The sequence below is a fragment of the Macrobrachium rosenbergii genome, chromosome 9 (assembly GCF_040412425.1).
Source record: "Macrobrachium rosenbergii isolate ZJJX-2024 chromosome 9, ASM4041242v1, whole genome shotgun sequence".
NCBI classification, from domain to species: Eukaryota; Metazoa; Arthropoda; class Malacostraca; order Decapoda; family Palaemonidae; genus Macrobrachium; species Macrobrachium rosenbergii.
The window spans coordinates 14796175-14823658 of record NC_089749.1 but is presented as its reverse complement, the minus strand read 5'-3'; the positions used below and the strand labels follow the sequence as shown (position 1 = coordinate 14823658).

The window sequence follows — 27484 nt, the reverse complement described above, 5'->3', positions numbered from 1 at the left end:
AAGGCCACCGAAAATAGATCTATCTTTCGGTGATCTCGGTATAATTATGTATGAGCCGCGGCATATGAAACTTTAACCATGGCCCGGTGGTGGCCTATCATAATAGCGTTGCCAGAAGCACGATTATGGCTAGCTTTAACCTTAAATCAAATAAAAACTACTGGGGCTAGAGGGCTGTTTGGAGGGTGGGTGATCAATATACCAGTTTGCAGTCCTCTAGCCTCAGTAGTGTTTAGGATCTGAGGGCGGACAGAAAATGTGCGGACAGAATAAAGTGCGGACGGACAGAGACAAAGCCGGCACAATAGTTTTCTTTTACAGAAAACTAAAAAGCATCAGAGTAATGAATAAGTTTTAAAACGGATCCATATACCTCAGGCTCTTTACAACAGGTACAGGACGCGGAAATAAAAAAAAAAAAATCCAAGGAGACTCGGGCAGGCAAGAATTATTCAAACTGATCACGAGCAATAATAGTCTCCGAGTTAGATCAAGGCCTTCTTTTACGTTTGAAATATAAGTATCATCAGAAGCTCATCTTTCCACTGATGCGCTTGAGAGGAAGCTTCTCCTGACGCAATGTTGAAGTATCTCGCTCGCCTTGGCGAAGCTAACTGCCTATTCAGGAAAATTTTATTGCACAGGCAATTTCTTTCTCTCTCTCTCTCTCTCTCTCTCTCTACTCTCTCTCTCTCTCTCTCTCTCTCTCTCTCTCTCAAACTCTCTCTCTAGGAGGCTTAATTGAAAAACTAAGTCTTTGTTTTTATGGGCGAATTTGAAGAGAATTTTATAGAGAAAGTGATTTTGGAGTTTCATAACGATTTGTTTGTTCATTTTCTTTGCGATTTAACGGAATTAGTAAAGGACGTATTTCCCTCTCTCTTTCTCTCTCTGTCTCTCTCTCCAGGGACTCAATCGGCTTTCTAAGGCTTAATTAAATAGCGTAAGTCTTGTTTTTATGGGCAAACTTGAAGAGCATTTTAGAGAAAGTGATTTTGGAGTTTCATTACGATCTGCTTAAGCATTTTCTTTGCGATTTAATTCTCTCTCTCTCTCTCTCTCTCTCTCTCTCTCTCTCTCTCTCTCTCTCTCTCTAACCCCTTCTCAGCTCGCAAACCACCACACCGTAGGAATACAGGAGAACCTTCGGTGGAGTTTTTGAAAGAACCTTCACCAGCAAGGTCGTTCGATCCCTAAACGATAGCGGAAATGCAAAAGGTTCCGTTTTGTTTTTTTTGTGTGTGAAACAATGACATCGACAGAAAGACCTACCAGCAATGCCGTCCCCCCCCCTCCCCCCCAACCACCACCTTCCTTTTTGGCAGGAGGTTAATCATCCTACTTTCGCTTCCTGTCCTCGCCCTTACAGCTTCCTCCAAGATCTATTACAGCTGTAATCATACAGGGAATTAAAACCTGTAATGCGTTACTTCCTTTAGGGGGTCCTATTGTCACCTCATAATTAATGATGAAACTTATCTTTTGTTTTCGGCGGTAAAATCTACGTACCCTTGAACATGTATATGCACCATGATGTTAGGTGTTAAGTGTCTAGAATATTTAAGCTGAGATCAGGAGAGACACACACACATACACACACACAAAGAGAGAGAGAGAGAGAGAGAGAGAGAGAGAGAGAGAGAGAGAGAGAGAGATTCTTAATATTTTGTAAATTTTATATCAAACCTTTTTATTGAAAATTGAAACTATTTTCGCGTGAGAGAGAGAGAGAGAGAGAGAGAGAGAGGAGAGAGAGAGAGAGAGAGAGAGAGAGAAATTCTTAATACTTGGTCACTTTTTATATTAAGCCTTTTTTCACTGAAAATTACAACAATTTTCGCGTGTCTGACTTACCACACGCTCAAAACAATTCTTGATGCTGACAGGCTACACATCGCCAAAACCTTTGTCGAACTTAATGCTTGGGATCTGATCTGGCGAGTTTTTTTTTCTTTCTTTTTTTGTCAGCTAACAAGGCGGATATCTAATTCCTGGCATGACTCCCCCCCACGCCCCCCAACATCCCAGGCTCCTCCGACCACCTCCCGTTACCACCCTCCATCGCATGAAAACAGCGCTGATGATAAAGGTTATTTTCAAATTCCCCTCACCGACAAACGAAGCCTTAAAATGCACATGTCTACAGACCATTTTCTGCTCGGAATGACTTTTTCTTTCCTTTTCCAAAATATTTGCGTCATCTCTTATTACACCCCGTATAAGATGTGGCCTACGCCCTTTCAGCCACCGGGCTCTTCATCTCTTAACTGAACCATTACGTTTTGAGAGACTAAGATTATCAATTCAGGTTTGTTTGTTCAACATTTACGGATTAATAATATTAATAATAATAATAATAACATAATAACATAATAATAATAATAATAATAATAAATACGAAAGACCTTCTTTATACAGGTTTTGTTAAACAAAATGGGCAGTTTTCATCAGCATTTATTTTATATATAAACGCTCAATTCGTCTTATTAATTGTTTGTCTTGCTGTAATGTTTGCAAGTAATTGACCAATATTCATAAGCTGAATTGAGCGTTTACTTTATTAAAAAATTGCTGTAGAAACTGCCATTTTGTTTAACAAAACCCAATAATAATAATAATAATAATAATAATAATAATAATAATAATAATAATAATAAATAATAAATTAAGGTGCTTGGAACCTAATTTACCGATTGTTCCAAAACTACATATTCGACCGGCCAATGAAGAATTAGAGGAATTTATTTGGTGATAGAAACTCATTTCTCGCTACAATGTGGATCGGATTCACAGTAAGTTTTAGGTCCCGTTGCTAGGTAACAACTGGTTTCTTAGCCCGTAAAATAAATCTAATCCTTCGGACCAGCCCCAGGAGAGCTGTTAATCATCTCAGTGGTCTGGTTGGCTAAGATATACTTAACCTTTAACAATATTCATGTACTTCGTTCCATATTCCTTCACAGTGTGTGATTATAAGGTATACTTAACTTTTTTTTAACCCGACAGGCTAACGAAAGTAGGTGTCCTTCTAGGAAAAAGTATACCTTAGTTTAACCAGACCACTGAGCTGATTAACAGCTCTCTGAGGGCTGGTCCGAAGGATTAAGATTTATTTTACGTGGCTAAGAACCAGCTGGTTATCTAGCAACGGGACCACAACATTGTGAGAATCCGAACCATATTATAGCGAGAAATGAATTTCTATCACCAGAAACAAATTCCTCTTATTCTTCATTGGTCGGTCGGAGATTCGAACTCGCGGCCAGCAGAGTGCTAGCTGAGAACGGAACCCACTCACCCAACGAGGAACCTGAAAACATTTAAGAGCCGTACACGAAGCATATTTATATGGCAAAATGTTGAAAATGTTTCCTCCCGTAGTGTACGTGTCGTAAAACTAATCTTAAAATCAATCAATCAATCATTTCCTGCGGCACCCTCAGGGATGAATAGGGCCTCGATGAACTCACGCCACCACATTCTGTCCTGGGCTAACTCCTGAAGATCTCCCCAACACATAGCCTAGCCACTTCCAGCGTGAGAACCTAACATACTCATCGACCGGCTGCACCCCCGTTACTTCCCCAATTCTGTTATTTGATATCCTATTCCTCCAATTAATTTTTTTATATTCTTCTGAGCGCCTACTTTCAAATGCTAAGAATTTATTATCTGAAGACCAAATCTTAAAAGCAGACGAAAAACTATAAAGCACAAGATGTACATCAAAGTCATGCCTTGAAAACTGACCATCCGAATGGCAGAAAAAGGATAATTTTTTTTTCTTTGCTGGGGAAGAAGAGTACAATGACCATAACGACGGAAATGCCAGCTATGATTCGACGAAGACCACTTGAAATTAAAAGTCAGTATTTATCAATACACTAATCAACATTCGAGCTTAAGAACTGAATTTACCGCTATTAGGTCATTCATTCCCTGTAACGTTTGTGCGCAGGATAAATTTACGTTGAAGTTCTTTCGCAGCTGCGACCTGACGTTACCTGATTCTTCCTTCCCATCCAGTGAATCACAAATCATCATTTGGCCTTTTTTCCACCTGTCAAATGAAAGAGAACTGGCGCAATATAAAAAAATCTGTGGCTAAAATACAGACCAATATTTCTTGGACGAAGTGAAAACATATATATTTCTTATTTATCCTAACTCACAACGATAAAATAACAGATGATTAATGACCCCGTCACATTATTCCACGATTTATACCAAACCACCCTGGAACCCCGAAAGCAATCGTCTTAAATTTATAGTGACGTGATGATGCGCAGGTTGGATGACATTCACAAGAAAGGTACTTCTACCAGATTATAGACTTTCCCCCATCGATACAGTTCGAGGATTCTCGAGGAGAATGACCGACCGGCACGTCCAAAGAGTTCAATAACCTTTTGGAAGTCTAGACTTTTTTTTTTTTTACCTTTTATATATATTACCACTACGCCTTCAGCAGCAAGCTGCGACCGGTTATCATTGACTCTTGATTCACAAACTAGCTTCGAGAAGAACCAGTTCGATTAGAAAACAATCTAACTACTTGTGACAGGGAATGTGGAGAAATCTGCCTGGCAAAAATTAAAAATAGCAGAAAGAATCTGGGAAAATACGTTGAATTTTCGAAGAGGGGAGCCGTTGTAAGGCTCTCCTAAACCCGATGCACCGCGAGAATCGAGAGCTGAACTACTACTACTACTAACTAATACCACCAAGAAAGCTGCGGTGCTGGAGAACCAATTAAAAAGCAGAGATGGCGGATTAAGTATTTCAGAAGAGGGGAGCCTTTGTAAGGCTCTTCACAGCCAACGAAATGCACACCAAGAATCGAGAGCTGAGCTACTACTACTACCACTACTACTACTAGTACTACCAAAAAGCGGCGGTGCTGGGTAACCAATTAAAAGTGAGATGGTAGGTAAAGTCAATTTCCAAAGAGAGTAGCCACTGTAAAGCTTTCCCCCTCCACCTAGCGAGATGCACACCAGGAATCAAGAACTAAACTTCTACTGCTACCAAAAAGTGGCGCCATCAGAAAACCAGTTAAGAGAGAGATGGCGGGGCAAAGTCTGTACAGCCAACGATGGAGTAGGAACTACGAGAGAGAGAGAGAGAGAGAGAGAGAGAGAGAGAGAGAGAGAGAGAGAGAGAGAGAAACATCATGAGTTGCCCATTGTTGAGCCGCTTTCACTTTCACAGCTCAAATTATGGGTTGATCGGCATGATGGGACGGGGACACTGGAGGGGATGGTGCGGAGTCGGGGGAGGACTAGGGATGGGTGGGGGAGGGAGGAAGACATCCTTTACAAGAGCCTCATTCCTCAGCCATCGTTTCCTTCACTTTCGCCGACGATCGCGTCAGTTTTTTTTTGATGGATGCTGATAGGACTCTCTTCACTGCGTGCGCAGACGCTGTTGTGGATAGGTGGATGCTGATAGGACTATCTTAGCTGCGTGCGCATAAGCTGTTGTGGATAGGTGGATGCTGATAGGACTATCTTAGCTGCGTGCGCATAAGCTGTTGTGGATAGGCCTATTGCAAAGTTTAAACGGTACGAAACCGCCTAAAATACACAATTTGTCCACAAACGACGACTGCAAGTAGTGCAGTACGGTGGATACGCCTACTGCAAAGTTTCAACAGTACGAAACGAACTAAAATACATTTAATTTGTCCACAACCGGCGACTGAGCTAAATTATATAAAAACACTACAGCTTTCTGAAACGTCTTATACGGGATAAGAGCACCCACTTTCCCCGCCAGCGTCTGACGCTCTTTGTGGTGCATCCTGCCGGTGGTGACCTTTCATTGCTCCCTTTGTAGCTAGGGAGAGAGAGCAATACAAGCTTTCGTTCCTCTCCCTCGCGTGGGCTGCGTGAATTTTTTTTTTAACCTTTTACAGTGAACAAATGGCCAAAATACCTGTATACTGACGAAGATAAAGTGCTTAAGCCTTAAGTTTAGTCTACAATTTCTGGTGTGAATAAAAACTCAACGCTCAGTGTCTCAGTGCGAGGCTTAAAACTACTCGAGACAATGAAAGCACATTCATTAGCTGTTGAATGGAACAATGCCAAAGACGCCTTGAGACCCCTTCATACTTTCTCTTAACGTTCTTATCAACATTAAAACTTCTCAATACGAGATAAAAAGCGAGAGTGAATTCAGTATAACCAGTATCACAAAAGTAACCGACAGTCGACAAAATGTCCCGAGAAATTTAAACCGGAAATTCGATAAGAAACACATCGTGGAACATTTCATTAACAAGCACGAACTAGAGAGAGAGAGAGAGAGAGAGAGAGAGAGAGAGAGAGAGAGAGAGAGAGAGAGGAGAGAGAGAGAGTGAGTTACGTTCTTTACTAAGTCAGTTAAATTGCAAAGAAAATGAACAAACAAATCGTTATGAAACTCCAATATCACTTTCTCTAAAATAGTCTTCAAATTCGCCCATAAAAACAAGACTTACGCTTTTTAATTAAGCCTTTGAAAGCCGTTTGAGTCCCGGAGAGAGAGAGAGAGAGAGAGAGAGAGAGAGAGAGAGAGAGAGAGAGAGAGAGAGAGAGAGAGAGAAAGGGCAACAAGATCCGATCACCTTTGGTAATGATAAAGGCCAAGCGAAGCTTGTTTTGCTCATGATGAAAATTAGTAAAAGTGATCAATCAAGTGATCAGCAGTGATCCTTTGGCTTTAGACTATCTTTGAATTTCAGGCCCCTGAGGGCAATGGCAATGACTGTCTCCGATGTTGTGTCTTCGTTAAAACCATCTTTAATTGTGCCTCTAAAAGTATTAACCCAAAATGCTAGTTTCCTTCGTTGAAACTGTCTTAACTGTGACTTTCATACCAAGGTATAAATTCCTCTGTCCGTTGTTAGAACTACTGAATTGTGGCCCTACATGAGAATATATCAAATATTCTAATCTGCCAACCAAACAGCTACTCAAATATTGTGTAACTGAAAGTTGAAATAAATCTTATAATGAAATAAATGAGTTATTTTTGCTAACATAAACGGTAATGGATTCCTTCAAGAGTTTTCTAGATGAAAAGAAATACTTCTGCTAAACTCTCAAAATGAGAAGGTAGGAGGTACCTGAAAATCCATATTTGATTCCCACAAAGTCAAGAGAAATGTTAGATAAAAATTTGCCCTCGTCTGTGGAAGAAATCACGTCATTCCATAGAAATACATCGTGCTCTAACTACAGGGGAAATATCTTATTACTGTTCTGCATTACTTCCTGTGAGGTTAAGCCAAACCCCTTTCACCGCCAACCTCCCTGACAATTATTCCTTAGAGGTTCCCCTAAATATTTCCTTAAATCTTTTCTTTTCGTGGGGTGGGCTAGACCAGTGGTTAAAAAATTTGCCGGTATCGTTACCCCCGGCAATGGTGTGACGATCGCCATTACCCCTAGCCCATTCCTCTTCAGTTATTTGAAGTTAAAAGTATTGGAATGCTTAATTTCTAACCTAATGCATTTTATAAATAAGAATTAATTTTACTTTCGCTCAAGTCTCAAGAAATACATAGAATTCGTACCGTGATTGATACGGGATTTGATGTACATAGCCTTTAGCGCTATCAGCAGGATTCGGAATCTGTAGTTTTTCATTGCTCTTAGATTCCACAACAGCACGGGAATTTCTAAGCAGATGGGAATATCATTAGCATTGTTACAATATAGTACTACTAGTAAGTTTTACGCGTTAAATGTTTCTAAAGAATTTAGATTTTAGACATTGTTCCTTTGACAAAAAACTAAAATTAAAACATTGTTCCTTTTATTACAAAATGGAATTAAAGTGCCTCGTTGCCCCCAAGAAACGGCTTCATTACCCCCACCCCGGTTTCAGAACCACTGGGCTAGACTGAAGCCAATTCCACTGACTTGATTCAACTTAAAGCTGACACTTTTTAGTAGAATGGATTTCAGAATCTTGGCCAAGCTTTAAAAATCATGCCTGTTTCTGTAGTGTCCCTTGAATTAGTAAGTTAGTGAGGAATGCTTCTAGCTGATATCAGTATCTCATGATTGATAAAATCCTGCGCGAAAATATTTAGGATAAACTGTTTCAGATGGCACTTTACTGGAAAAGCTTTAGGAGAGTCTAGTTTCAGTGAAACTTTACTGGAAAGCTTTCCTAAAAATAAAGTTTCAGATGAAACTTTACTGGAAAAGCTTTACTTAAAGTTTGGTTTGACTGGAAAAGCTTTTCTAAAAGTAAAATTTCAGATTAAACTTCATTTTAAAGCTTTGGGAGAATAAGGTTTCATAGGAAACTTTAATGGAGAAATTTCCTAACAGTAAAGTTTCAAGTGAAACTTTACTTGAAAAGTTTTATGAAAAGTGAAGTTTCGGATGGAACTACTGGAATAGTTTCAAGAAAAGTAAAGTTTGGTCTGACTGGAAAAGCTAAAAGTAAAGTTTCAGATTAAACTTTATTTTAAAGCTTTAGGAGAGTCACGTTTCATAGGAACCTTTAATGGAGAAATTTCCTAAAAGTGAAGTTTCAGGTGAAACTTTACTGGAAAAGTTTTATGAAAAGTGAAGTTACGGATGGAACTACTAGAATAGCTTCAGGAAAAGTAAAGTTTGAAACTGTACTGGTAAAGCTTTAGGAAAAGCAGAGTTTCAGACGAAAAACTTTACTGGAATAGCTTTCCTAAAAGTACAGTTTGAGATGAAACCTGATTCAGCCTCCAATATTAAAAACTGCTTTATCCATAAGTAAAGCTATACACTTACATTAGTATTTAATGGCTGAAGTTCTTAAAAAAAATCAGTAACTTAACCCCATACAAAACACGTCACCTCGCTAAAAATCAAAAGCAATAAAAAGCAAAAAACCTGTCTCAGCAGTTCAAGGCACGCCAGGCAAAGTAATCAGTGATTCCTTATTCATTCGTTTCCGTGACCACGATGACCTATGACCTTCCCTTCGAAACTTACTTCCTTCCTTCCTCCCTACAACAAAGTGATAATGACAAGTCGTCGTGTAATCCTTGTAATCCTCATGCACGTCTTTCAAGTTGGATTTACGAGTTCCTGATGGCTGCCAGTCAAGGTTAACTTGTAACAACCCTGGCGTCGGGGGGCGGGAGAGGAGGAGGTGGTAACGCGGGATACCCATTTAGACTCGTTTATGTACTTAGTCACTGTTACTGACTGAAACCGTGTGAAGGGATTTGTAGTTATTGAAACTATCAACACCTGAAAGTGACGTTAATAATTATATTGATATTAGTACAGACTTGACTAAAAAAATTTTCTGCACTCCCTATCACCTGTTACTTTCAAATGAACACCACATTATTTGGAAGCTTGAATTTAAAGTCAGCTGCCCCTGTGGGCTTGTTCATGTGAATAGGGTTCACTTGAATAATAATAATAATAATAATAATAATAATAATAATAATAATAATAATAATAATAATAATAATAATAATAATAAAGCAAGCTGAACCCTTCTTAGTTATTCAAAAGAACAATCCTTCAATATAACCCTGGTCTTTGTACTTATTGTCACTGACTGAAACCATGTGAAGGGATTGATTGTTGTTGAAAACATCAACTCTCTTGAAAAGTGAATTTAAAATTATTATTTCTGCTACTGTAGAACTGACAGCAAATTTTTCTAACAAAGTCTTCTTTCTGTATTTCCTATTACCTTCCGTTACATTTTTCCCATGAACACCATATTCTTTGGAAGCTCGAATTTCAAGTCAATCGCACCTGGGGGATTGTTTCATATGAATAGAGTTTTTTTTCTGAATAATAATAATAATAATAATAATAATAATAATAATAATAATAATAATAATAATAATAATGAAAGTGGAATAATTCTGAGTTACACAAAAGAACAATCCTAGAATACCCTACTAGATGAATTTTACATTCCAACATCTGCAATATGTTCTAGCTAAGTCATCAGGTTTTGATGTAACGAACGTATCCAGCTCAGTAAACACCAGGGCAATACACAAGCTTACAATTAATCATTGTATTCTGAGAATCTCCTGACATTAGCCCTTACCAAAAAAATACTGTAAATAAAAATATCAACGATCCTAACGTCTGAAGTGGTGCAGCAGCTCAAGAAACTAGCTAAAAAAAATATGCAAGATATCAGAGATTTTATCGACGGTAATTTTTTTTGTCTTGTCCAGCCTTCAGAAGTCCCCTATGGCGTGCCAGCTCAACCGGACAAAATGGGCGAGACCTTTCAATATAATAAGGCAAAACAAATTTCCGTGCTTAGCAATAGTTTCGCGGTAAGCCAGTATACCTAGGGCTAAGGTCTTGTCCTCATTAAGTCCTTGAAAAACGACAAAGGAAATTAACATTCCAAAAGGAATTTTCTATTTTCACAGGTCTGCGATTATTTCTCGCTACATCTGACTCACAATCAATTATATTACGTTGCAAAGCGGCAGCTGTTACTTGTCCTCATAATTAAATTACCCTTGTAACTGACAAGAGAATCTGTACACCAGACATTAGCATTCCTGAAAAACCACAATTTATGAATCGCCTAATTAAAAAAAAAACCACGGAACTAGAAAAAAAAATAGGAACTGCTTAAAACCACGCCCACCCAAAACCTTGAAATTTCCTAGGTTTAATACAGACTTTACGAGGAAAAAATAAAAACAACGGCCCCACACAACCTAGAATGCTAAAAATTACCTTGAGTGGTGCTCGTAAGGTCAGTCAGACAGACATTCAATGATACGACAAGGTCGTGGAAATAAATGTCCGAACTCGATGACTGGTGGAGAAGATCATCACACGTCAGGCGAGTACAAATAAGCGGGTGTAGAATGATGACTGCACATACTTGTAGAATGATAGCATGTACTTGTAGACAGAGAGAAAAAAAGCATGATTCGACGATTTCTGCCTTCCTCTCGTTGCATATCAGGAGCAGTTTACGTTAAAGGTACCTCTCTCTCTCTCTCTCTCTCTCTCTCTCTCTCTCTCTCTCTCTCTCTCTCTCTCTCTCTCTCTCTGGATACGAAAAATTATATTCGCCACTGTGTAAGACCATCGTACAGCCTCAAAAGTACCTTCATTTCTCTCTCTCTCTCTCTCTCTCTCTCTCTCTCTCTCTCTCTCTCCTCTCCTCTAGGTGCTAAAATTTATTCGCACAGAGTTAAGAGCATCGTCAAGTTTGTACTGTTCTTTGGTTACATAAAAATATTGTATTCGCTAAGTTAGAGCATCGTCAGTTTGTACTGTTCTTTAAGTTACATCAAAATCACGATTCACAAAATTCAAATACCAGTCAATCTTTGTCATTTCTAAATTCCATCTACGAGTTAAATCAAAGTTATGCTCCTTTGATTGGGTTCAAAGGAGCATAAATTTAATATCCCTATGCCAACTTTTTTTTCCAAACAAAATTATCTTTTGAACCTAAACTCAATCAACTTGTCTAATTTTTTTTCAAACAAAATTATGAATCCTTTGAAGCTACATTTCAATAAATATATACCTAATTATTTTCAAACAAACAAAATTACGTTTCTTTTAAACTAAAATTTAATAACTCTATAAACAATTTTCTTGCAAGCAAAACTGGGATTCCTTTGAACCAAATTTCAAGAAGCATATGCCTAATTTTTGTATGCCTAACCACTAGCAGTTTATTTTTCGGAGAACTGACTGTCAGCCTTCACTACGTTCTAGATTCACTCATGCCTGTCAACCTGTCTTCCAGGTGAATTTACTCGCGTGTATAGCGTCCCTAAACCAAGGTACAGCAGACCATTACAAAATGTGTCAATGAACTATTCAAGTTATGTCGAAAGAGCTACTTCAAGGCTGCTTGAAGGCTGCTTGAAGGCTACGTAAGTTTAAATTTGTTGGAATGGAATGGAATACTATAGAGTTTAGGCTAAAGGCCAAGCGCTGGAACCTATGAGGTCATTCAGAAATGGAAAGGAAACAGAGCAGGTAGGTTTGAAAGGTGTAACAGGAGGAAAACCTCGCAGTTGCACTGTGAAATAATTGTTAGAAGAGGGTGGTTAGCCAGATGGAAGAAAGAGAATATGAACGGAGGTACAACAAAGAAACATATGTTGCACTAGGGAGAAGGGACAGGTAAAAGAACTTTAGTATGCCCCACAGTCCACCCCGTGCTTTGAGTTGTTGCCCCATGACATCTTCCTGATATAATTGAGTACCGTATTTACTTCGCAACGTAAATCAATCCCTTCTTGCAACCAACTCCTAGAAATTTTTCCTTAATTCAAAATTAATAACAAAAAGTCTACTTCAAAAGCCTCAACGCCAGAGTCCCTCATATTCTGCGTGCCATTCATCTTCACATGTACGTGACTTGTACACGGTGTACAAACAAGCACTTTCGTGTTACATGCCATACAAACAGGCACTCGTGTTACATAATCCAGCAGACTAGAAATATAACCTTGAATAACTAGACGTGCTAGATATCCAGACATGCAAAAAAAAAAAAAGAAAAACAAAGCAATAAATGGAATTTTTAAAAATTTGGTTAGTCTCAACGACAGCTGTTCCAGTTTATGACAAATCAGCTGTTCCCAACAGAAGGCGAATGCAGATATTGTGAAAAAAAATTTAAAAATAGGTAGCAAATATGTTACAGAAAGCATATATAAATAAAGTAATTAGCAGTAATCTGATGTGACAGTAATTATCTAGCTAGTGTTTTAAAACTTATTATTTTAAGTTTAAATGTTGCTTTCACATTGTTGAACTCGGAATGTGTACGAGTTCTTCAGTTTGTAGAATTATATCTTATCTATGATGCATCACTATATTGTGACTGGAAGTGATGAGTCAAAATCCACAATAATGTAAATGAGAGAGTGTATTTTTTTCAAAATCCACAATAATGTAAATGAGAGACTTTTTCCAAAATACAAGAGAGGTTAAAAAAAAAACAGTGGAAAGCTCCCCCTGTTTTTTAACCCCTTTTTTGTATATTGGAAAAATACAGTCTCATTTACATTATTATGGCTTTTTACTCATTAATTATATCTTAATGCCACATACTGAAGTAAGAAGGAATTAGGAAAAGAAAGGCAGGTCACTTGCTCCACTAAAAAAGCACTTACTATATAGCAATAAGCACTTTCAACAACTTTTAGTATACTACGGTTAAGCCTGCACTTTGTCCTAATTACCTTTGTCAAAAAAACACAGCTGATTATAAACACTGACGTAGTAACGACTGTATACGAAAGTGTTCAAAACTAATTTCTCATTCGTTATGCGGAACTTACTGACATTAAAAATTGACCTACACTAAAATACACATCTCAAAATACAAATTTAAAAATCACTGCTACCTCCAGAACATCATGCTGACTAATGGTACTCCGTCCTCACTATTTACAGTTCTCACAGTAAAAAAAAACAAAATAAAATAAAAAATCCCGGAAAAGGAATATAAAGAATACGACAAAGACAAGGAAGTTACGCTCACCCTTTCCAGACTCATCAACCCTCTCCTCCCCACACCACCTCCTACTCCCTCCCACCCTCTCCCTCCTCCCCACCACTCCCAACCCCTCTTCCACTACCAACACTACAGACTGACCGCGACATACATTCTTCGCTTCCTGTTTATGCACAGATATATGCAATAATATTTTTCACAGATATGCACAACATTCTTCCTTTAGGAGAATGCTCCATCTAGTTAAGACATCAGCCAAGTATTTATCATAATTATCTTTATTAAGATACTTTCCTCTTCGATTATATTTATTGCATATAATTTTAGGTTTACAGAATTATTTTTAAAAAGATACTTTCTTCTTAGATTTTAATAGGAAATAATTTGAGGTTGAGAGAATTATCTAAAGATACTTCCCTCTTAAGACTATATAAGTAGCATTAAGATATCAAGATACGGTACTTTCCTCTTCGATTATATTTATAGCAAATAATTTTAGGTTTAGAGAATTATCTTTATAAAGATACTTTCTTCTTAAATTTTACTAGGAAATAACTTGAGGTTGAGAGAATTGTCTAAGATACGTCCCTCTTAAGATTATAGAATAATTTGATTTTCAGAACATTACCATAAGATACTTTCCTCACTGCTAGTTCATTATATTAACATCAAATAATTCGAGGTAGAAAGAATGACAAAATTAGCTTTCAATGAACAGCTAAGCTACGTCAGTGTGCTACGTTTGTCCAGTGAATGCGTGGTTCCTGCGAGAATTTAAACCCGGAAGTTTCACTGATTTATTTATTTTTCATTTCAAAGCATCGCTTCCTACCTACAGAGAAGCACTAGAAAGTGTTTTCTACCTTCTGCCGGAAGTGCCACGGGCCATTATTAAAAAATCCTACACTTTTGTCTATTTTAAAAGTTAAATAGTGAACATACATCGCCAAACCGCACAGACAGAGACAGCTTTATCTCAGTTGCTATCTCTGGGTTGTTACTTACGTAAACAATAATATATTATCGTTCATTTTCTCGAGTGCTTGCGACCGCGCTTGCATCACCAGTTTCTAATTTATGGAAAGGAACGACACTTCCTGTGTGGCCAAGAGAGAGAGAGAGAGAGAGAGAGAGAGAGAGAGAGAGAGAGAGAGAGAGAGAGAGAGAGAGAGAGAGAGAGAGAGAGCCATTACTTTCAGCTGCATTCTTCCAACAAATTCGGCAACCCTTCACTTATCAAGCAATTGCAATGTATGGATTTTACTTTCGCTGAAAACATATAAATCGCCATTGTTATAAAGTTTTGTCTTTTATCCGACACAGGGGAGGGGGAGGAGTGGGTCCTAATAGAAGCACAGCAGATAGTAATTTTCCATAATTTCCCTTTGATACCTTCCCCAACCCGCCACCAGCTGTGAACAAAAAAAAAAACCGGACCAGCTCTGTTAGCTTATGCAAATAACGTTCAACTTAATCTTCCAAATTCCAAAAGTAATTTTTCCTTAAACCCAGAAGGGCGTAAGGAATTTTTTTTTAAAGAGCTAGTCACTAAAATAACCAGCAATGTCATACAACAAAGGACAAAGTATCAACCTTCCAAAGAGGGCCACGTGGAAGGAATGAGAGCCCATAGCAAGGAAGATTATTTTGCAGTTCAAGGAATTTTCATTTAAAAAAAGCTCCCAAAAATCGTAGTGACATCTAAAGTATGCATCTAAAAAGAGATATCGACATTACTTCACGTGTGATTGTCATAGCCTTCGCCTGATTTTTAGCGGATGATTCAACAGAGAAAGAGTTGGTGACTTTAATGTCTAACCACCTAACTGCAGAGGTTCTTAACCTTTTCCAATGTATGCACCCCTTTCAAATCAGCAGTGAGCTCTCTCACCCCCTGAATTGCTGAAATAAAAAAAGCTAAAATAGAAAGTTAATGATGTGTATTAATTACAAAAATATTTATTTTTTTAATTTTTTTGCAGAAAAAAATATGCGTATATATATAAAAATATATTTAGCTTTTAATTATTCACAGGCATCCTCGCACCCCTTAGGAACCGGCTTCGCACCCCCTAGGTGTCCTATATAACTAAACTAACTTTCATCTTTCCTTTACTGACAAAACGTAAGTTGGCACCTCTTATAACAAAAAACGCCAGGGCGTCAGCCACCATCGGCGCCTTCAAAAACCTAAGCCTTCACCGCAAGGCCGCACACCTCAGAATAACGAGGAACTTGCGGGAAGGCAACGGATAAATACCCCGGAAACGGGTTCCGGCAAAATTAAAAGACCACAATTGCAGTGATAGATTTCCTCATGTACTCTCGCCTGCCCTCGCTTGAAGCTCTAATAAGCGACTGGGAAACAACTATGGAGCTTCCAGAGACGAAGGCAGAATTTGCCTGGTGTTATATTTCCTAATCTGTCCTTAAAGTTATTAATGTTGATATTAACTGACTGATCTCTAAGTATAGCTTAGTTTAACCAGACCACTGAGCTGGTTAACAGCTCTCCTAGGGCTGGCCCGAAGGATTAGATTCATTTTACGTGGCTAAGAACCAATTGGTTATATACCTAGCAACGGGACCTACAGCTTATTGTGGAATCCGAACCACATTATAACGAGAAACGAATTTCTGTCACCAGAAGTAAATTTCTCTAATTCTTCATTGGCCGGTCGGGGAATCGAACGCGGGCCCGGCAGAGTGCTAGCCGAGAACGATACCAACCCGTCAAATGAGGAGCTAAAAAAAAAACGAAGCCTTGCTATAGGAACAGTTACAAGATTTGACCTTGCCTTACCTATCATGTTTCCTTAACTATCCTCAAGTTATTATCGTTAATGCTAAGACTGACCTGTCAAGACGAAGACTTGGTAAAGCAACAATTACTAGATCTGACCTTGTCTAATTTGCCAGTTTTCCTAACCTGTCCTCAACTTATTAATGTTCATATCAGAATGACCTCTATAGGCGAAGATTTGCTACAGAAACAATTACTAGATCTGACCTCGCCTTATCTGTCATGTTTCCTGACCTGTCCTCAAGCTAACGTTCATATTAACAGACTGATTTCTAAAATATAAGATTTGCTAAAGAACATTACTAGATCTGACTTCCCTTGTGTCACGTTTCCAAACCTGTCCTTGAACTATTAATATTTATATTAACAGGCGGACCTATGTAGACTGACTCGTGCAACCTACGTGTCAAAGAAACCACATTTTTTTTTTTAATCTGCAAAGCAAAATCCGACGAACAAGTGCCGTCCTTGACAAAACTCGTCTGGGGTTGAGGTCCTGACGTCAATAACTGGAGACTTAACAAGCGACGGTGCTTGAGCATTGCCATGAACTTACGGGGGGCCAACAGTTATCAAATCCCTCACGACATTGTAAACCTCAAGGATAACTAACAACATGTTCCTCAAACTTCCATTAACTTGAGACAAATGGGTAGGAATAACTGTGGAACCGTAGGGAAAATTAAGACACTGCGATTGGGAATGGAAAAAAAGAAAAGCAAAATGAATATACTGTACAATAGAAGAATGGAATGGAATGGAATGGAATATAGAATTTAGGCCAAAGGCCAAGCGATGGCATCTATGAGGTCATTCAGCACTGAAAGGGAAATTGACAGTAAGAAGGTTTGAAAGATGTAACATGAGGAAAACCTCGCAGTTGCACTTTGAAACAATTGTTAGAGGTTCGAAAGTCAGATGGAGGGAAGAGAATATGAACGGAGGTACAGTAAAAGGAATGAAAGAGGTTGCAGCTAGCCGACGGGACGCTGCAAAGACTTGCAATGCCACAGTGTACCAATTGAGGTGCACTGACGGCGCTACCCGCTATGGGGGTGAAACAGTAGGAAATTAAGACTATGCGATTAGGAATGGGAAATAAACGCATCTAAGTTAAAGGGAAACGAAATGAATATACTGTAAAATGGAACGGAATGGAATATAGAGCTTAGGCCATAGGCCAAGCACTGGGACCTATGAGGGCATTCAGCGCTGGAAAGGGAAAGGTGAAACAAGAGGAAAACCACGCAGTTGAGAGAGTGGCTAGCAAGATGGAAGAACCTTTATCAATGTCTACAGTGCACCCTGTGAGTTGCACTGACGGCACTACCCTTCTACGGGTATTTATTATTATTAAATTTCCGGATGAAAGGTAACAGACTACCCATTTCGCAATATTCGTCTGAAGTATTTGTATGCATTTCGGTGGTGATTTCAAAATGGAAAATGGGGAAAAAAATAAGCCATTGAAAACTTTATTTTTTTTTTAAGCATCGTAGCTTCCGAATATAGATGACAGCCACTTGAGCGTTTAGACAAGTTACGCAATACTGTAAGTTGTTGGTCTTATTTCTGTATCAAAAGCAACAGCGCTGTTTCACTATTGATCCGAAGAATAACGGAGAACGAGAATGCAGTTTGGTCGAAGATATCAAAGGCAACAGCGTTGTTTTAATACTGATCAGAAGTATAACGGAGAACGGGAACGCAGTTTGGTCGAAAATATGTTTATAGAAATATAGCCACGTATAGTACAGAGAGAGAGAGAGAGAGAGAGAGAGAGAGAGAGAGAGAGAGAGAGAGAACTATCCAGCTACCTTCGAGTTTAAATAAATTTATATAAATAGATCAACAAGGACTTCACACTTATAAACAGCAATGGGTGTACACCCATACGAATGACTATTCTTGAAGGTTACATGCTTACACATTCTGTTGCACAAGACAAGGTCTTAGGAATAAAAAAAGTGCTTGCTAGCATTAGCACTTAACCATTGTGTAATACCACAAGTTTGTTTATATCCAGCTTAAATAGAGTATGTTAGCCAAAACCCATAGAGCCGAACACTCACCGCACCCCTCTGCCCCCAAGAGAAAATAGGTACAAATAAAAGTTACTGTAAATCGCTACCAGCAAACCAAAATCACACCTTTTGTTGGCAATCTGTAGTGTCACCTGGAGGGAAGAAAGTGATGAAGCTTGGTCTCCTAAGCGTTGAACGACGCTACGCCACAGAAAAAAAAAAAAAAATACAGTGGTGCACACGTACACCACTCCTATGATGAGCAAAAACTATAGCGATATGATTTACCCACTTGTTCGTAACTCGAGGATAAATAACTATTTCACACTTTTTTGATAACTTTATTATTGTAGATTTTGAATGTGGTATCGCAGCTTTTCCCAAAATATAAGCTGACGATCTTGTAGATAAAATATAGATTTTAAGCCAGAGGCCAATCGCTGGGACCTATCAGGTCATTCAGCGATGAAGTGGAAATTGATAGTAAAAAGGCTTGTAAGGTGTAACTGGAGGAAAACCTCGTTGGATCAGTTGTTAGAAGAGGGTGGAAAGTAAGATGGAAGAAAGAGAATATGAACAGAGGTACAGTAAAAGAAACGAAAGGGGTTGAAGCTAGGGGCCGAAGGGACGCCGCAAAGAACCTTAATTAATATGCCTACAGCGCACCGCATGAGGTGCACTAACGGCGCTAACCTCCTACGGAGGACGATTTTGTTAAAACACTCTTCTTTCACTTTAATAACCTCCCATAACCTCATCTCCTAAAGCAAAGACAACGCAAGACTATTTGAGTTACCACTGGCATCTTATCTACCTGTTATCTCTAGAATCACAGCTTCACTGGCATCTTATCTACCTGTTATCTCTAGAATCACAGCTTCACTGGCATCTTATCTACCTGTTATCTCTAGAATCACAGTTTCACTGGTATCTTATCTACCTGTCATCTCTAGAATCAAAGCTTCACTGGTATCTTATCTACCTGTTATCTCTAGAATCAAAGCTTCACTGGCATCTTATCTACCTGTTATCTCTAGAATCAAAGCTTCACTGGCATTTTATCTACCTGTTCCCTCTAGAATCAGTTTCACTGGCATCTTATCTACCTGTTATCTCTAGGATCAAAGCTTCACTGGTATCTTATCTACCTGTTATCTCTAGAATCAAAGCTTCACTGGCATCTTATCTACCTGTTATCTCTAGAATCACAGCTTCACTGCCATCTTATCTACATCTCACATCTCTAGAATCAAAGCTTCACTGGCATCTTATCTACCTGTTATCTCTAGAATCAAAGCTTTACTGGCATCTTATCTACCTGGTATCTCTAGAATCAAAGCTTCACTGGCATCTTATCTACCTGGTATCTCTAGAATCAAAGCTTCACTGGCATTTTAGCTACCAGTTATCTCTAGAATCAAAGTTTCACTGGCATCTTATCTACCTGTTATCTCTAGAATCAAAGCTTCACTGGCATTTTATATACCTGTTATCTCTAGAATCAAAGCTTCACTGGCATCTTATCTACCTGTTATCTCTAGAATCAAAGCTTCACTGGCATCTTATCTACCTGTTATCTCTAGAATCAAAGCTTCATTGCATCTTATCTACCTTTTCTCTAGAATCAAAGCTTCACTGGCATCTTATCTACCTGTTATCTCTAGAATCAAAGCTTCACTGGCATCTTATCTACCTGTTATCTCCAGAATCAAAGCTTCACTGGCATCTTATCTACCTGGTATCTCTAGAATCAAAGCTTCACTGAAAGTAAATTCAACTGGTGAAATCGGCTATAACCTCTCACGCTCCCACCGACCTCCCCTTAAGAAGAATGCAGAAAAGTGCGCAGTCGTCCACTCATCTGTTGACAGTCTAGTCCTATTATGACCTGTTGCAGCTAGCACCAGACCCCTTCTTTAATGACTCCTTTTGTGATTCATTTGCTTGTATCTTTTAATAGCCAGTACATGTTTATAATGCACCATTCCTTAAAAAAATTGGTAAAAATGGAGACTAGCCAGTTAATCAATTAACCTACACCCTGAGCAGTTATTAATATTTAGCAGTTACCCCTTAAAAATATCCGAAGTAGTAAACACGTAACAAAAAATTTGGAGACTTTAAAGAGGCTTGAGCTCATTCATTAACATCACGACTAGTTTCGAGCCCATGTCAAAATGGCAGTAAATCGAGAAACCTTCATAAGTGCCTAAACTTGTTAACTTTTTAATATTCAGACCAACCAAACAAAGCCAGTTCATAATAAAACTTACATCAGATGTTTTGTAAAGACGCCACATACACCATCAAAATCCAAGGTCTCCTGGTCCTTCATCAAATTCGTAGATCAACACACCTGCAATGATTGGGCACGGGACCACCCAAGCAACCATTCAAATTTCACCTGTGCATGTATAAGCCCCAAAACAAGAATAGATTGCTTAGCCTACTGGATACAGAAAAAAAAGTGATCTGGACTGGTTAGATGAAAACCCGTTAGACAAGTTTTCTACCCAGCTCTGAATCCTAAGCTCCCATTCATTAATTCAGCAACTTTTTCCGTCACGCTGCCGCTTCTGCCTACTTGGTACAGCAGATTCTCTAGATCGAAATACTTTGAAACTAGAAAAAACATAAGAATCAAAGTCTAGCAGTATCTATCTATAAAAATAATGGATCGTCTCACTGCCGAATAAACATACTTTCTTCCACCTCCATCAGGGATTATCTAGACGCGATACCCTCTTAGTTGACATCTTGGGTCAAGGTAGACTATAATCTCTCTCTCTCGCCCGCCCCCAAAATCTTTCCCCCTCTCACCTTAACTGCTCACACGTGCCTCAAAAGATATTCTGGTTTATGAAAATGACTCCGGGGTACTTATCAGAATTGCTTTATGTAGACGATCACGTGTCTAAATTCTTGAAAAAATTTTAGTTTTTACTCCAGACTTTTTATTTTTTTTTAACAGAAGTTTCACTCTATAATTCAGTGAATTAAATTGTTTGGAAATTCGATGAAAATTGGTCTTCGACATATGTACAGTAGCTCGCTAAATAAACTAACGTTATATCAGAAAAATGTCACCTTTCGATTTATAACCCAGAAATACTAAAACAGGTGGTTTTACTTTCAAAATAATTTCAAATGGACGAAAGCTTGCAAAATAATCTAAAGTTATATCGGATACATTCTCCATTTCGATTTAACTCTGAAATACTGAACAGGTCTTTTGATTATTACAATAGTTACTAAAACAGGTCTTTTGACTATCAAAATATTAGTTAATCTACATTCACAGAGAATATTAATTTCCAGGTTATGGATAACAAAACTTGGCGAAATAACCGTACGTAAAAACCGTAGTCATACGTCAATACACACGAAAAACACTTTGGGCTTTCATGCATAAAAAAAAGATAACAGACACATTCCTTGTACCGGAACTGCGACAGCTGCCTTCTAGCGTAATTTATCGGTCATAACGTGTAATCCTGCCGTGCCGGAAAGAACGAATAGGCCTTTTACTTCAAGCCCAATTTTGAAAATGAAAAAAACTGACAGTCTACTTTTTGGTAACCACAGAAAACAGAGAACTATATTCGTAAAAGTCAGTCATTCATTCACAGTCCACGAAAGTCACTAAAGAATTTATGACCGAGGCTACATTTCCGTCTTAGAGGAAAATTACTTTTCTTTTAACCAGTAATCCTTAATTTATCCGTTATGAAAAATTGGAGACCTGAAATTATTATTATTCAGAAGATAAACCCCTATTCGTATGGAACAAGCCCACCAAAGGGGCCACTGACTTGAAATTCAAGCTCCCAAAGAATGTGGTGTTCATTTGAAAGAAGTTACAGAAGATAATAGGATATACAGAAAGAAGAGATCAGTTATTACAAAGGAAAGAAAAGATAAATTCATAGATTAATAAATAATGAAATACTAATATATGAAGTCAGGAATGGTCGAGGGTACAATTTCGGTAAATCTCTTGATTTTTGAGACAGCATTTGCTAAATTTACGCTGCCAAATTTACCAAAGTACATTTTCTCTGTAAATCGTTCTCCATCAAGGATTACTGTACAAGAGCGCTTTTGGACAGAGCTGTAGACGACCGAAAATCGTTGAATCACTGCCTCAATGGCACCTCCATCTGAGAACTCCTTCAAGAGTTACGAAGACAAGACGATACGATGTTCAGGTAACCTTTACAAAAGAAACCAATATACCCCGCAGAGTACCCAGTCATCATTAAGTAATCATTCTGAGATAAAATTGCTGTATGTGGTCGAAAAGTTTAATGATGCACAAATTTCTGTACATAGACGGTTTAGAATGCTTGTGCAAAAGAAACTGGTCAGAACATTTTTTTCCCCAGAAAGGAATTGTAGCTAAGAATACTGTATTCGATTTCATCTTTAAGTTGTATTTAGATCCAACTATGGAGAACCGAGCTTGCGACACCAAGAACCACCCGCCGAGCCGAAAGGGGGAGGGAGGGTGGGCGGGGGGTGGTGGTTGCAGAGGACACGCAGCCGATCCGGCACAAGGTTATCGGGATTTACAAGATTCACAAAATATTCAAGACAATTATTGTTGCAAAAGAACAACACGAGCACCACTAAGCAACAACTTGCAACACTTTCACTTTCCTTGTTAAATCCCTGTGCCCGGCACCGTTCGGTCAACATGACCCGAAATTACAGAGACAGCAGCGGGCAAGTTCATTACCATTTTGGGTAACCCCCCGTCGAGCGTTAACTGGGCCACCTGCGCTGGTAAAAGTAATTTACTTCAAAGCAAAGAGTTGGAATGCCTACTTCAACTGTTCAACTCAAGGAGTTTAAAGATGACTCGAAGGGGTCATAAAAACGGCAGAAATTTCAAAACCGATACGCCAGAGGTTGTGGGCAGACCTATTTATAGAGGATCATTTCGATACTGGCATTAAAATCTGCCTTATTACAGAGCTTTAGGCTCCGCTTGAAGACTAAAATTTCTGCCTTGTCATCAACTGAACGAAGAAAAAAAATAAAAAAAAACTCCAGTGTAACCCAAGAGCATGCAATGACGTCTTAAAACTGCAAGGTCGAACTTGCATGGCAGATTCGAAGCCTTGCTAGTCACACATTACTGATTTTACGGCAAAGCTAAAATTTATCTAAAAAGTATATAAAAGGCTTAAAGGGATCTAAAATGGGGGTAAATGAAAGTATAGCTTATTTTGAAACTCTTAAATCACAAACGAAAACGGCAAAAAGGGCAAACTGGAATTTCCATTCAGAGAGCATGTAAGCAGCAAAACATCTAACTAGGTCATTCAACATGGTCGCATACGGTGCAAACGCAGAATTCACCCAGTCATCAACAAGAACGCAATGCTATATAGACCCTTGTGCACTTGTATAATCAATCATGTTGAACAACGCGCTTTAAGAATTATTTAGATTTTATATTCTGTAGACAAGTGCTTTTCTACTGATGCATGTACATGAGAAAGCATTGGCACAAGGACCAGAGAAAGTTGCCATATCTAATCGGTACTATATACAATCCCACTGCAGTGTTAACCTTTACTAAGCATTGCAAACACTTCTGAAATGCTTTACTGAGTAATCTTTTTCCCAAGGGGCTTAAGAAATATGTTGGAACCAAGCTTCGATAAGTTTATGCAACTCTTAAAAATAAAACCTTTTTTGTGCTATGATTGTATCACTAGTAAGACTTTGGTGCAAGATGACGGAATGAAATAAGGAAAGTGAGGTTTTAAAAAAATGTAACATTCTGAGCAGGTGTGCAGATCTGTCATTGAAATGAAAAATCACTTCGGCATGTGTTAATAAAATATAAAAGGTGCACACCTTGAAAGAGTGACAACAACCGATTACACTAAGGAATTCCTAGGGGTAATGGTACGGATTTCTTGCATAACTTTTGAGGTAAGCCAGTAAAGGGAGTCATTAAATGTGCATCAGCTAAATTAAATTAGTAGAGTACCTCCCTCGAAACTACTCTAGTTTTATTACCAGTGCTAACAAGGATTTAATGTTTATGAAAGTTAAGTACGGCGCTGATGATTTATGCACACATTAGAAACCACGCAAAGTAATACAAAATATACAACTGCTTATTGTTAGTCCTGGAATATCACAAACTAGTTCTTTGCAGTCTTCTTTTACTTCAAATATTATGTCTTAAAGCTACGAGAGTATCCCAGCCAAAATATAAATGCAATCATTCTTCTCTGGCAAGTAGATAATTAGCTGCAGATCAAGTAACTAACACAGGCTCAGCCTGTATACTCTGTATGCGTGATACTATATAAAGTGTATATGCAATCTGAGTTCACCATAGCGAGTAACGTCTTAACCATAGATCGAAGTGACTCAAGACTTCGAACTTATTTCGAAACCAGCCCCTTCCACCGAAGCCTAAATCCACAGACCAGGACTCTTCGACACGACCGCGAACGAATGACGCTCCCAGCAGACAATACCTCAACGTAATTGACCAAAAACGCCACCTTTAACAGGTAAGCTTCGGTCGTAAACAACTCATAAAGCAAATATTAATCTTAATACTCTTTCTCTCCAGCTGGTGCAGAGCAGATAGCTCCAGTGTAACACTGAGTATTCTGACCTTTCTCTTGACTAAATAGGTACTGTCATATTTTAGGGCTGACGGTAAATATCCACAGTCGATAACGCTGCAGCCAACCGTGATTGGCTAATTGGAGACTCGTCGCTGAAATTCTATGCTACTATAGAGTTCTTGCTTTCATATATGGAGAGAGTAATCTATTATCTCTTAGCAAAATTATACAAGATTGTGATGCTAGAATGAGATTTCTGGAAATTCTTTTCGATAATAAACTCGAAAATACAGAGATGTATTTACTGATGTATTTACTGTTTGTGGTAATAACAAAGGTTAATTAAAGACAAGATGGAAACTTCATTGTCATCTGCAGCTGATTTTTACAGCTAGCTTCAAAGCAAACAAAATAAAAGGCAAAGGAAAGGCCATGACTAATATTCTCTTGATACTCAAAGCCCGTAGACAAATGTATCAGTATTGAGATTTCCCCCCCAAACCAGCAATTAGGGCAAAAGATGGAAAACCTACAAAAATCCCTTAAAATGGAGTGACAAAGTTCGTAAAGGACTTCCACTAACAAAACATGTTAGAAATGGATACTACAGTAATAAATGCATCAATATATAAAGTGTTTCCTCAAGGCGATGAATAACTTCATAGATCGCAATTCCTTCCAGCCTTTCAAGCAAAGTCTTCAATGGTCATCTTTGTGTACGCCAACGGGAAAAAAAGTGGCCGACGATACAATCACAGGCGATACGACTTTGCATGCAAATTTCCTACGGAGGCTGGACACTTGTATATATGTTTTTCTTTGGGTGAACTAAAGTTAAACTACATTTGGTAGCACATACAGAAACTAGACCATCTGCATACACCACAGGCGTGCAGTAAACCTACACACCTAATTACCCTTTGGTCTAATTATTAGATAACCAGGTAAGTATAACATGAACTCTCACATTAAGCACGTTCATATTATTAACGATGCTGCAACGTTTATTCAATTGAAAACCTGTTACTCCTCAACACAGAATATAAATCTTGCCAAAATTGTGCCATTAACTGCGAAATAACTTTTAACCCACAGTTGTTTAAATGATTCCGAAAAAAAAAGGAGTTATGAACAAAGATAATTACCATCTAGCATTTCGAAAATTAATTTTGTGCTTTAACATATCTAACCATCAATACACATTAGTTTGTGTTTATGAAAATTGACCATCATAAAATCAGTTGCTTAAATACTTCCGAAAACAAATAAGGACAAAGAACCTTCACCATCTGGCATTTTGAAGATTAATTTTGTGCTGCAGCATATCTAACCTTCATTCACATTAGTTTGTGCTCATGAAAACTGATCTTTGCTGGTTTAAAGCCTTTCCATCCCAAAATCAGCTAAGATTCTTTGATAAATGACATTCTGACCTAACAAAATCCAAGTCCTTGTAAGCCTAACAAACTTTTCGTCTCAAATATTTTTGGACAAGTTATTTATGAATGGCCCCAACCTGCGTAGCTGAGCTTGAAGCTAAAGTTTAAAAAACCCACAGTATTTTCATCACTAAGTTAAAATTAAATGCAATATTTTCTACTACAAACAATACAGCATGCAAAGTTGATACAAATCCCATCTGCTTTGTAAAACCAGGCTTTTTTTTTTAATGAAGTGAATTTCCAACCTTAAAGACAACATAGTTGTTATATAATTACCTTAAACAATATTCCCTTGCAAACACCTAATCCGAGCATTTTGAGATTAAACCCTCTATGAAAGCAGCAGACAGTTGACCAATCAGATTGCACAACAAGCAATAAAAAGGAAGGTGGTAAAAGTAAAAAAGAATAACAGAAGAAACATTTCACCATAGGTTCTTCTCTGACCAATTTCAACCACCTGCTGAACGTAGCGGTCTTCAGGAACCGCTGAAGTTTCCTTCTGGCCTACAGCCCAGGGGCTCATCCGCCCGTTATATATGCTCAGGAGGAAATACTGGCAATTTCGCCAACTTAATTAAAAACCTGTCAACATGTAACACAATAGGATAAGAGCACTGACAATCCTTGCCAGAGTATACGAAAAAATATTCCCAAAGTTGACAAAACATTTGAAACAAACCTGTGGAGAGGACGGCCACTGCGGTGAGGCACAAGCAATGTTTGTAGTAACTCCACATCCAACCCATGTTTGTGACACACTGACCAACCCGCCTGAGAATTACGAAGGTGTGCAAAGCCGACAGTCGACGAGGCTCCGCCTACCTGCGCGTTGCGTGCAACGCCATTGGTTCATTGACATGTGACGTCATCATTCAACAACCAGCCACGAGCAAGAAAAGGCCAAGACGTCAGATCGGTGAAGATTTTCGGGCATTCCTAATTACCTACCACTAATTGACCTCGTTGCCTCATTACTTATCATATCATTTGCAATTTACGCAATATCGGAGAGAGTAGAAGCACCAGGCGAATGCATCCGATCAATGCCAATGCTTCTGGTGTCGTGATTTCTCTTTCGAAACTGGGAAATTAGGAAATAAACAAAGTGACAATGAACTCCATCGGGATATTGAAAATTACACT

General features: G+C 38.4%; 1 protein-coding gene across 1 annotated transcript in view; it reads right to left on the bottom strand.

Moving 5' to 3' along the window:
- Nucleotides 1-27137, bottom strand: part of LOC136841483 (uncharacterized) — a 149479-nt gene extending 122342 nt beyond the window's left edge. The window contains exon 1 of the mRNA XM_067108426.1: nt 27021-27137. Coding sequence (XP_066964527.1) covers nt 27021-27087 — 67 coding nt within the window. The 5' untranslated portion in view covers nt 27088-27137. The remainder of the gene's footprint in view (nt 1-27020) is intronic.
- Nucleotides 27138-27484: the final 347 nt, after the last annotated feature.